Genomic DNA, 13,141 nt, shown 5'->3' with positions numbered 1-13,141 from the left:
TACAGAATTTAATAATGCATTGACATATTCATTTACTTTGACCACCAATGCTGCAAAGTTAAGTACCATACCACTGCAGGAGAGCCACCTTGTGGTAAAACATAATGAATGCTCATTTAGACCTGTTAGTTATGTTGATAGGATAATTTGGACCTAATAGACTGTAATACCTTCATTATAAGGCTCAAATATGTCTTGCAGATACAGACAGATCTTTGTTTATTTGTTTGATCAAACATGGCTCTTTTAATAGTAAAGTTTGCTGACCCCTGGTCTAGACTGTTTTTGAGATATTGCTCAAAAGATATCTGCCTTCTCTCCAATATGATAGAACTTGATGGTGTTCGGCTTGTGGTGCTCAAACCATAAACCACGCTTTTGACAATGAAAACGATGGCTTTCAGCTCAATATGTCTGAGTCACCGCGTGTAGACTGTGGCTGTGAACCTGCCATTTGGTGCTGATTTCAGCCGACATTCTCCCTTCCTTCTACTACCTGTGTGTTAGTGTTTCCAAATCACCCTTGCTTTGGGAAACAGCAACAACAACCTGTGAGCTAACAACTTACACACTAAAAATGGCAAATTATGATGAAGATTTGGATTGTGTAATAAGGCATAACTGCTTTTGTTTGTTCTGTGAATTGTTGTAAAGATCTACAACAAATAAAACAACATGTGAACACACCTCAGAAAAGCTCAGACTCTGACTTGCAGGACACTCATGATATTTATTGATCTGCACAGCCAGCCACTTTAATGACAGTGCTCGCCTCCCAGTGTGCAAGTGTTCCACCAAAACAAGTTAACCCCCAACACTATTTTGCAAGAGCATCATCGCTGCATGCTGGGCTTTGCGCCGCCCAAGATGTCTGTGATCAGTTGAACGAAACAAAAACAACTCAGAGTGTTTGTTCCTCCTGTAGCAGAGAGATAATCAGTCATTCCAGACCTTTCCTTAGCATGGACACCGTGCTGCGGAGATAAGTCTGGCTAAGCAAGAGTAGGTTCAGAATTCTTAGCCCACCAATATTGCTTCATGGTGCACCCCTCTGGATGAGCTTGTTTCTGTGTGTGTGTGTGTGTGTGTGTGTGTGTGTGTGTGTGTGTGTGTGGAAGTGAAGGCTGTGCCAGCCACTTGTGTTACCGGAGATAATGAGTTTTAATTGCAAAGCATGTAATTTATGTACACATATTAAAATAAAAAGCTCATTTACACAATAAAGTCATTACTACACGCGCCTGAGGAAGCAAAGTGGGATTATGAAGGTGAAGCTAATTTGCTCATCTTGAGCTTGACAAACAGATTGTACACAAAAGCTGTGATCCAGGATCTGTCTTTGCTTATTCTCCCTCCCTTCAAAATATCACACAGTATGTCTTTACAGAGGAAACAAATTCATTCCTGAACATAAAGACATACATCTTTTTATTAAAAGTGAAACAATAAAATGCCATGGTCAACCTGTAAAGTTTCTGAGATTCTTTTGATTGTATAATCTTTTACTCCGCTCAGAGTTACATAAATGTAGTTCATGGAAACACACTTTGATTTTCCTGTTTTCTCCATTGCACTTCCACCTTGCAGACATGTAGACTCATGACATGTCTTATGACCTGCCTGAATTGGACTGAGTGTCACAAGTAACAACTTTAATAACTAATCTTCACGTAATCATAAAATGGCCTGCACCTCAATTTTAACACCAATTACTGGAGACTTTATTTGGATCTGAGCCTTGTGACTTGAAAGCCCTAACATCCCGTCTTCAAGACCAAAGCAAAAGAGTCTCAGCTGACAAGAGACAGCCGACATTCAGGTCCCTGTTCAAGTTATTGGTTAACAAGGAGGTAACGCTTTAATGTTGTTTTCCATGATTCTTTAGAGATTTCATTTCTCGGAAAATAGATAACTCCACTTGCTTTATTGTTTTAGCCAGGCCAGTGGTTTGACTCTGTTGGCATCATTTGGGAGTAAGTCAGGCCATTAATGTGGTCTAGGGAAAAATGTCAACACATATTGGATGAATTTGAACTGAATTTAGAAAAGACATTCACATCTAAGTAGGGATGCACCGAATATTCGGTAACCGAATATATAATATAATATGCCGTATAATGACGGCAGTGTGGCGATATTGTACTCCATCCGTCACGGCACTCGCATTTGCGACTAAAAATAGTTTTGTGCGGGCAAAATAAATCATTCAACACGCTGTGCGAGTACAGATTTCAACCAGCAGCAGAAACGGGGGGGTTGTGGGTTGAACGGGGGTCACAGACACGGACAGGTATTCCTGTCAAATACGGCGGCACATGATAACGGCTTACCGGCGACGGAGAAGTCCGGCTCCAGGTGAATAACTTGTTGTCATGACTGCCCAAAAGTACCTGGACAGCTGAGCCATGGCGGCACACAGGTATGTGGCGTATCAGAGGAGAAACGAGCCGTTCACATTTCTGTCTTTGTGGCAGGTAACGGTCCACAAACCTCACCGCACTTTAGGGACTGTTCTTTACTTATGAAGGGACTTGTCAGGGGAGGAGGGTGGCTGGCTGATTCTTATTTTATTTATTTATTTTATTTTGATCCCCCCTATGTTAATCACTTATTGATGCTGTTTTTGAAGTATGAATAAGTCAATAAGTAATTTATTCCATTGAAATATCATTGATGTATTATAGAAAAGTCATTTATCTTTTTATAAATGACAAAAGGCACATCTGCCTCATTTTTGCTGTGGTATCCTGATACTACTCTATCTATTCGGCCAAGCATTTAATATTATTCAGCTTCGGCTTCGGCCACAAATTTTCATTTCGGTGCATGCCTACATCTAAGTATGAATCCTAATTTTACCCAGTACGATCATGAGGTCAAAATGACATGATACAAATTATCAAATGCTGGCATGCTAACACAGGTTGGCATGGTAGTAGAGTTGTTATTGCTGTCTCTTCACAGCAAGAAGGTTTAAGGTTCCTCTCTGCTGGGTGGCTGGGGCTTTCCTGTGTCGACTTCACCCCCTGCCTACAGGTTTCCTCTGGATCACTGTTTAAAAACATGCAGGTCAGGCTGATTGGCAGTAGCTCAGTCCATATGGACTTGGCTTGAGAACCGTAGGGTCATCAATTCAAGTCCCCAAACAGACCAAGTATGGAGCATGGACTGGTAGATGGAGAGGTGCCATTTCGCCTCCTAGACACTGCTAGGGTGCCCTTGAGCAAGGCACTGAACCCCCAACTGCTCAGGATGCCTGTCCAAGGCAGCCCCCTCGCTCTGATATCTCTCCATTTAATGCAGGTACAGGTCCTGTTTGTGCATGCGTGTGTATTTCAGGCCTGTGTGTAGGCTTATATGACAACAGAGATAAAATGATTGAATTTCCCTTCTGGGATTAGTAACGTATATCCCCTTCCTTTTGAATTGCAAACCTGTCAACGGTATACCCTGTCTGTGAGATAGATGTGAGATAATGTGACAGAGAACCCCAACTCCTTTCTATGCTATGTTAGCAAATCACTTCTTAAAACGTTGTCTGATAACTTCATGCAAATTAGCACAAAATTTGCAAATAAAAGACCTAGACATATACACTATGTAACTGTTTACCAGAGGGAACTCATATTCACCCAGGAAACACAATAAAATTGCTTACAGCAACTTATGCTATACAACAACTACCTCAGACAGACTGCCAGACGCTGCTCTGGGTCATTAGGATCCTGGTAGTTGTTGCAAATTTGCATTGCTGCTGACAAATCTATTCAAGTGTTGAAACTCTGAAATTTGCTTTCAGTATGAGCAGCTTTGATGCAAAATATTTGCAGGTCAGTATTTATCATTTTCATGATGTTTATTCATCACGCCCCTGGTGTGGAAAAGGTTTTTAGGTGCGAGTGCCTTGTGAATTGTTTCGCTCCAAATGTTTAGGACTAGAGTCTTGACCTGGCACTTGAGTGTCAAGAATGCACATAAACAGAAACATCTGTGAACATCTGTCATTATGATTTAAGCTTGACCTAACTTGTTTGGTTGTTGCAGTCTGGCTGTAGCGGACATGCTGGTGAGTGTGTCCAACGCCTGGGAGACCATCATTATTTACCTCCTCAACAACAGACAGCTGGTGGTGGAGGATCACTTCATCCGGCAGATGGACAACGTGTTTGACTCCATGATCTGCATCTCTGTGGTGGCATCGATGTGTAGCCTGCTGGCCATAGCTGTGGACAGGTAATGATGGAGGGAGGTGTATACGGCTGGATACAAACACTTTTATCTCCATCCTGAAATCCATGTCTAATAACAATATTCTCACAAGTCACTTTTTTGTTTTGGCTGATGAAAATGTTACATAAAACAATAAGTTACACAAGGTTTTCTTAAAATGAAGGCAGTGCTGTGTAATTATCTAACAACAGCAGCCTGGGTGTCCTTCAATTTTCCACATAATTTCCTGTTTCTTTCTGAAAGGGGTCTTAAAGTTAAGTTTATTCGTCATGGTAAGTGCTCCTCAGCCGGTGAGTATTGTTGTAGAATGTCATTGTGGCTCTGGAGGAGCTTTGTCAAAAATGGTAAAATAACCCTGATGATGGTGATGTCATCAATGTTATCTCATCTTCCTGTTGGTGAAATCAAACTTTTTAACAGGAAAACTGTTTAATTATTCTATAGCATTATCTGTACTGCTCACTCACTCACAAGTTCTCCAGCAACACGAAGAGAGACTCTGTTAAATCGGTCTTCTGTTAATTTTTCTACAGTGCAGCATCGGTCTATATGTTGCACCTGCTACGCTAAATCAGTCTGTGAGATGAACGAAATTATAGCAGCACACGTGCAATTCAGCACTGCGTTGCTAGTTTGTGTGAGTTGGGTCATAGTACGTTGCCGTTCTTCTTGATAGTTGTAGTCTATTTTGTCTGCTTAAAGAAGAAATGCAGTGACAACACATACGTTTCATACACAAAACATATGTAACCTGGTCAAAGCGTCTCTTGCTCCTTCCTTCCCTCTGCCTCTCTGTTAACGCTCTGTGCATAAATAAGATTAATAGTCTAAAGAGATAAAAACATTCAAGTCATTTTCCAGCACTAGATTCATTTAAAAGGCCATGGAAAACCACTGTTTAACACCCGCCACAAAGATTTATAATGGTTTCTAAGCCTACTTGATACTTTTATAGTCATGTTATGATTTTGTGGCCTGTGCTTCAAACCTCTAAACCTCTGTAGCTCCAGTGCTTTTTGCAAAAAGTTAACATACAGCACTGCTATTTATTTTATACAATTCTTCATTTACACGAAGTGCAGCTGTATTTTTTTTTTTTAAACAGGGTGGAAAAAAACTATCTTTGCATTTTATTTTGATCACAGTGTGTTTTTATAAAAGTGCTTGTGACATCTTAAATGTGGCTTTGGCTTGCAACTGAACATGTAGCCTATTTCGTAGAAAGATAGATATACTGTATATCGTGTATCAGCTTTCAGCCTGAAATATCGAGCCCTAGCTCATAACGAAAAAATGGAAGAACACACGGACAAATGGACTGACAGTGAAGTCCAGGCTTTACTGAGCATACAAATAACAAGGGAAATACAAAACAATTTTGACTCATCAAAGCGAAAGTGATGTTGCTATACCAACCGCTAACCAGCTTACATTAAATTCTGTGGCGTTCCTATTAGCGGTGGAAATGCAAACAGTAAAAAAGCACCAGAAGGTATGTAGCTCTTGAGGGAGTGCCCCAGTGGGCAGTTCCTCTCAGAGAGTCCCCACAACAGTTTGAACAGTTTATGGGGAATGTAGGATCCACTGTTTTGGGAGTTTATACCCTACTAGGGAGTTAAAATATCCTGATCTCTGCAGTTTAAATTTTGACAATTCTTTTTCCAAAATGTACCTCTTAAAAACTCAAACAAATTCGTAGGTACATAGTACGTGTACTGCTTTAGAACAGGGCCTGTACAATAAAGTGACACAGTAGTAGCTCCAGTGACTGCAAAGGGATATACTTTCACTTCTGTAAAAATCTAAAAGGTTTCTGCCCTCATTGATTCCTGCAATTCTTCAGTGGTGAGGGACAGTTGGCAGAAAGTCATACTGTAGGTTACTTAGGTTACTTGAGAAATCAAAATATGTTAATTTCCACAGGTACGTCACTATCTTCTATGCACTGAGATACCACAACATCATGACGGTGAGGAGAGCCGGCTGCATCATTGGGGGAATCTGGACCTTCTGCACGGGCTGCGGGATCGTCTTCATCATCTACTCAGACACCACCCCTGTCATCATCTGCCTGGTCTCCATGTTCTTTGCCATGCTGCTCATCATGGCCTCCCTCTACAGCCACATGTTCATGCTGGCACGTTCACATGTCAAGCGCATTGCCGCCCTCCCTGGCTACAACTCTATCCATCAGCGGGCCAGCATGAAAGGGGCCATCACACTCACCATCCTGCTGGGGATCTTCATCGTGTGCTGGGCTCCCTTCTTCCTCCACCTGATCCTGATGATCTCATGTCCGCGGAACCTCTACTGCGTGTGCTTCATGTCCCACTTCAACATGTACCTCATCCTCATCATGTGCAACTCTGTGATTGACCCGCTGATCTATGCCTTCAGGAGTCAGGAGATGAGGAAGACTTTTAAGGAGATCATCTGTTGTTACAGCCTGAGAAATGCCTGCACTAGCATCTGCACTCTGACGGGTAAGTACTGAGAGATGCAGACTGAGAACACCAACGACAGGATGTACAGGATGAAATGACTGAATCTGACACCGGAGCATAACCATAAGAGATTAAAAATACACACAGAACTGGCTCATTGCACTTATCAGCCAGTGCAGTGTATAGTCGAGTCTTCTGTCCAGTATGAACCGGATAGAAGACCCTCACAGTAGAAAGGAAAATTAAACTACTATCTCCTAATGTAACCGGAATGTGCACAAAGTCGCTATTAGGTACATTATTGGCCATTTACAATCATGTATCATTTTGTGCCCTTCATTTCATTTGACATTTCTTTTAACCTTTTCCTTTGACTTTCTTCTGTAAAATATGTGAACTTTTATCGCACTTTGAGAGGAAATTTCCTCTTTCATTACTATCATTAGTAAATCTTAAATGCTGTTACGTAAGAGCACTTATATATTTACTGGCATGAGCATAGTCTTGCGTAGCCAGACCTAATTCCACAGCGCTGTGTAAGATATAGAGAAAGGTCTGGAATCATTGATTATCTTTCTGCTGTAGGGGGAAAACGCTCTGGTTTGTTTTCGTTTCTTTAAACCAACCACAGTTGTCTTGGGGGGCACTAAGGCAGCAGTAATTGTGCTCTTGCAAAATAATTCTAATGATAACACTATCATTAAAATGGCCACACAAAAGAAAACTAGACAAAAATAGTCGTGTGTCACTGTATGATTCAGTTTTTACTGATGAATAAAGACAAACGTAATTTGATAATCAGAGTGCTAGAGGTGAAGCCTAACTATACTTTAGCTCTGGAGGAACTTGCTGGACTCGTTAAAACCATGGACAATTTGCAGGATGTAGCATCTCCATATTGACAAGAGTTTAAACTTGTCGTGCATTTGTATACCAATGTTAGCTCCAGTGGGTAGCCAACAACCCAGTTTTATTCATTCAAAGAACTTCTATAAAGAAAAATGAACTGCTTGGCAACCAGACCAGGCATGTCATTGAGACAGGACTTCATTTGTCAAAATGTGTAGCCACACCACGCTAGTAAAAGAAACGGAGTGTTTAATTGACCTATGACTAAGCCACGCCCCCCTCCACTCACTCGGACAAACTATCAACATTAAGTGACCGGCGCTATGGCAGGTGTCACAGTACACGGCATTTTGCAGGAGGCAATTGATGATTTTTGGGGACATAACGATCAGATGTCATTGAGAAGTAACCAAAAGGGCCTAAACTACGCATTGGAGGGATATATTCATCATTTTATTGTTGAGAAGGTCGATGAAAGCTTAAATTATAAGCCAAAATTTACAGGTCAAATTGTACGCTTGTGAGCTGCATCTCGTTGCCGTCGCCATCAAAGACAACAAGATAAAGTGCCACTGAAGTTAAGGTTGTTGGCTCAGAATATGAGAAAAGGATAACGGCCTTTTTACCATCTTTACCAAGAGTGTCTCTCCGTCAGTTTGGTGCTACAGTATTTACATTGAATCATTCAGCATAATATTTGCCAACCTTTGTTATCTCTGCGATTACAGATAAATTAAGGAAGCTAAGCTCCAGAAGTTAACGTTAGCTTAACTAGAGCCCTATGGACAACAGCTAACAATGATGTACGATCACCATAGTACAAAACTAGAACAAAATAGGCTAATGAACTCCCAGCAAACAAGGTGACATGATGAACAACACAGCTAGGAGTTAACATTAGGCTAACTGTAGCTAACATTAGCTAGAGATGTAAGCCCAACTTGCAGGTTGGAGACCATGGTGAATAAATGTGTAGGAAAATGATGTAGAAACTCGATTAAAACAAACAACAAAAACATATACACACTACAGTGACTTTTGGGGTCGTTTTTGTGAGAGAATTTTGCTTCCGCATCTAAAAACCCACTAACTGGAAGTGACGTAGCGTAAGGGAGTCCGGCCGAGTTCGATTGAGTGTAACATTAATAAACATGGATCCCAGTACTAGTTTTGAGACTGAAGAGGTTGAAAATGTACATTCATATGCATATGACGGCCCACAGGCTTATAATTATGAGCCTGCTAGGCGTCCAAGAGACCAGGAACAGATCAGGGTTAGGAGAAATAACGGCCTCAGGAGAGAAATAGAGCTGTGGTGCGAGGAGAACCAGTGGAGAACTGGGCAGGTGTCTTGGTGAGTGACCAGCGTTAGCTAACGACAGCTAACGATGTCTAAAGGGCCGTCCACACCAAGAAAGATAACTGTAACGTTAACTATAACGATAACAATGGCAGCATCCACACCAATGAACGATATCGTTGCGTTGCTAGGTTACGCCAAACACACACTGCTCGGTGCGGTCGGCAGGGGAGGGATGAGTGCAGCAAATCTACCAGCCACTTGCATATTTCACCAGCATTCAGCTGGTAACGTTAAATGGTGCTAATTTTGGTCCGTGAACGGTGGTGATAATAATCATAAGGAGGCGAGATAGTTGTTGTCATTCATGTTTAGCTACTTGAGGTAATGCTAGTTAGCATAACAGCTAGCGTTGGCTATTCATAAACGTCTTATCTCCGTGAACAAAAACACTCACCACTTATGCCAAGGGTGCGCCCGATTGCCTCCCAGATGTCCCTCTTCTTGGTCGCATCTTTATAAAGTCGCTCATTCTTATCATAGAGGGGTGGATTTTTTTGTACCTTGGTGATTAGCCTCTCTCCTACGTCGTCCGCCATGTTGAATGAGTCTCTGAGTGATGTAGTGACGTGTAGAATGTCTCGAGCTGTCATTTCGGATGGATTTTGATTGGCTGTCAGTGTTTCTATCGTTCATCAAATCGCTCTGAAAGTGATCCGAATGATATCGTCCACCGCTATCGTTGTCGTTATAGTTGTAGTGTGGACTCTGCCTTCCACTTGAGTTTAGAACGATTTTTAAAACTGTATATTTATAGTTATATTTATAGTTATAGTTCTTGGTGTGGACGGCCCTTAAGGCTGTGTTCACATCACAACATTAAATTTGCCATCACGTATTAGGTTATAACAAAGCTACCAACAGATAACTAATGCTACTTACCCATAACAGAAACTAATGTGCAAATTTCAGCTTACCAGACATATCTTGCTATGCGTGTTATAACTCTGCATTACAGTGTAGATTTCCTGATAATTTTTTGTATGATAGGTGCTTGTGTGGGAACTGCAAGCCCATGTCCTCAGCCGTGGAGAGTATGTGCTGCAGGGAGGTGGATGCCTTCTGGGCTCTGGTGGAGAATCCGACCCCCAGACCAGACATAACATGCCTCACACTGCCCATCAACCCTCACGCCGCTCGCTCCCTGACAGACTCGAGTTTGTGCAACCTGCACAAACACAATAATTCGGCATAATCACAAATGGTGAAATGCACTGTTAACAACCGAAAAATACTAACTCACAAGTTTACTACCACTCAGACTCACTACCACCTACTACTGCGCATTGGACAGAGGCAGGGTCAAGGACGCAGAGTCCCTCTCGTGACGTAGTATCAGGCGATGTTGAAAAAAAAGCGTTTTTAGAAGAGGAGCTAAAAAGAGCCACTTTTTCCTCTGAATTTGTGCCCTTATGTCGTGTAAACCATAATAAATTGTGAATTAACTTCTCATATGGTAATTTTCAAATAAGGTTATGTATATATCTTTAAAAAAATTTAACCTGCAAGTTGCACTTTAAAGATATCTTTATATTTCTTTCCAGCAAAGCATTGTTAATCTTATTTACGTTGAGTTGATGTTGTGGTATACTGCACAACTTTATCCAAAGGAGACACTTTTCTCGGTTGAGATGTGGTTTAAAGTGTAAAAAATACACCTCGTCGCCCAGCCTCTCAGGATACCTTGTGTCGGAGTTGCATGTACCCCATGCACACTGTTTGACCATTTTTAAACTTCAAATCTTCGAAAAAGCTCATAAAACCAAACAAAACTGACTTTCTGTAATGCATTTCAATGGACGTCCAGGAATGGCTATACGCACTTTGATTGGTTCATCGCGTTTGAGGGCAGGGCTCAGCCATAGGTCAATTGGGAAAAGGCTTTTAATTGAAATTTTATGGTATGTCACATTACTTAAAAACATACTACTTGAACCCAAGAAGACCCACAACCCCACAAGATCTTTTTCCTAAACCTAACCAAGTAGTTTTGTTGCCCAACATAACTGCAGCTGTTTAACATTAACCAAATGTTACAATGTGTTTCAGCTGTGTGTCACATAAAGACATTACATGGTGCCCTGTGCATTGCTATAAGACGCCAAGGGGCAAGACAAAGTGCTGTTATTTGACAACCTGGGAATGAGACCGAGTTGGGAAAAAGTACCACTGGAGATTGTGACAGTCAACACTGTTTTTTTTAACCATATGACCATAATCTTTTGTTAATGTTAACCAAAGGTTTTTTGTTTGTTTGTTTGTTTAGTTTGTCTGAACTTGACCAAGCCTGAAGCTGACCAGACACCGGGGCAGACGGAGTATATTGTAACAGGTTTAGAAGGTACTGAGATAACAATGTTCTGCTGATGAGAGCTCCAGATTTGAAAAAAAGGTTCCTATGTGTCATTTTGGAAGACAATAGCAAATTCCTTCTTTGTAGTTTAGTACAGAGGACTTACTGTAAAAACGGCAATCAAGTTGCCAATGACAGCCACTCGTAAACACATTGTGTAACAGCATGTTTGTAAGTGCTCTAAACAAATATGTGCTGCAAAGACAGTCACAGGTTTAAAAACAATATTTACTCCAACTACATCAACTTTTTATGATTCACTATTACCATATCATTTTCATCATTATGTGTTTACATATCCACCAACCTGAGTAAACAACACACGACTTGTCTTTGGCCTCAGACATATGTTATCAGCTTGTTTAGCGTTTTTAAGTGGGGGAAAGCAGGCTGCTGTTGAACTATTGGATGGCATCAGCTGTCAGCAGCCAATTTTTCTGCCACTGCGGTATGCCCTGCCTGGCCCTGCTGCTTCATTAGCGTGACAGTTAATGAGCAGGTTCCTAAAATCTGCCAGCCCTCAGTAGCACAGCCATTTCTGCAGTGATTTCAATATGGAGTCCCTCTCCTGTCTGTATCTTTATATTAATCATAGCTGCTCTATTTTGTCGGTGTACCCCTGATGATCTCTTCACACTGCATCCTGGCCCACAGTCTGTATTTAAACTATGAAAAGATGCCATAAGTTTACATTTGAAATGTAAAAATGAATGTACAAATAGCATCACAGTGCTCTTTCTGAATGTGTGTGTTAGTGGTGCCTACCTCCCAACTGAGAAGCTTGACATGCAACCATCTGCTAAAACTGCTCGTCATAACAAATGTAGGCTACTGCCTCAAATACTGTCGGTGGATACTAAACATTTGTTTCCCTGTGTTGCATTTTAATATTTATAACAAAAAAAGAGCAAGCCATTTGTATTATTTGTGTCTTCAGACTGATCCATGCCATGGTTATGCATGTAGACAGTGAGATAAGAGGGTTTTATTGGAACAATCATAAAGAAAACTGTATTATAAGGTTGTTTTATCTGTTATATGTGAAAATTGCCTTACTGTAGCTTCCATCAATGTTATCTGTGATTGCTTTGCAATTGTGAGATTAAAAGAGGAGCATATGAATAAGCATACAAATGTACACAACATGGAAAAGTGCTTTATTTGAAACCAAGTGGTATATATTTCTATATATTTCTTTTCTCTAAAGGTTGATTTATTGAAGATAAACAGCAATGGTTTAATCTTGCTCACTGTACATTCAGCTCCAACGTGACATATCTGAGGACTTAGACAAAACGACTCATTGTTATTGTTGACTGTGAAGCTCTTGTTCCCACAGACGCAGCAGCAAAAACACTGAATGTGATGTGACGCTGGATAGACGTGAAGCCCACATGCTGACTGCATGCTCAGTCCTTCGTTCATGTACAGTGAGATCATATTATCTGTATGTTAGCTGTGGGGACATATTTCATGTTTGTTAATGGTAAAGTCATGGCATGCAAAAATATAAATGTGAGCTTCAAATGAGATGACCGATGTCAGTGTTAGCCTGTGGCTTGAAATTATTTCTATTTTTTATGTGTCTGAATAAAAGCAAAAGGTAAAATGGTAAGCTGTTTTCATGTTATTATGTACCACATCAGTGGTTGTGGTACACTGTGGATCTGTGAATGATGGAAATCACAAGGTTATGAACCATGTGAAAAAATAATAACATGTCCTTCTGGGAAAAAAGGTGTGCCATGTGAATGTGGTGCAGATGGGCTGTTTTGAAAAAGATTTGAAGAGATTGACACTCAGGGTGAAATGAGATTGCATCCACGTCCAGAGAGACAAGGAAGATGGGGGAGGAATGGATGGTTAGAAGGATGCCAGCAAGGCAGAGGGAAGATGGCGAGATGG

General features: G+C 41.0%; 1 protein-coding gene across 1 annotated transcript in view; it reads left to right on the top strand.

Moving 5' to 3' along the window:
- The window catches only part of LOC126392361 (melanocortin receptor 5-like), a 37,967-nt gene extending 25,216 nt beyond the window's left edge, over window positions 1-12,751 (top strand). Inside the window, exons 4-7 of the mRNA XM_050047724.1 lie at window positions 4,045-4,233; window positions 6,154-6,713; window positions 11,150-11,224; window positions 12,576-12,751. Coding sequence (XP_049903681.1) covers window positions 4,045-4,233; window positions 6,154-6,713; window positions 11,150-11,224; window positions 12,576-12,607 — 856 coding nt within the window. The 3' untranslated portion in view covers window positions 12,608-12,751. The remainder of the gene's footprint in view (window positions 1-4,044; window positions 4,234-6,153; window positions 6,714-11,149; window positions 11,225-12,575) is intronic.
- Window positions 12,752-13,141: the final 390 nt, after the last annotated feature.

The sequence above is a fragment of the Epinephelus moara genome, chromosome 6, assembly GCF_006386435.1.
Source record: "Epinephelus moara isolate mb chromosome 6, YSFRI_EMoa_1.0, whole genome shotgun sequence".
NCBI classification, from domain to species: Eukaryota; Metazoa; Chordata; class Actinopteri; order Perciformes; family Serranidae; genus Epinephelus; species Epinephelus moara.
Note: the sequence above shows the minus strand (reverse complement) of the source record. Positions and strands in the feature narration are given on the sequence as shown.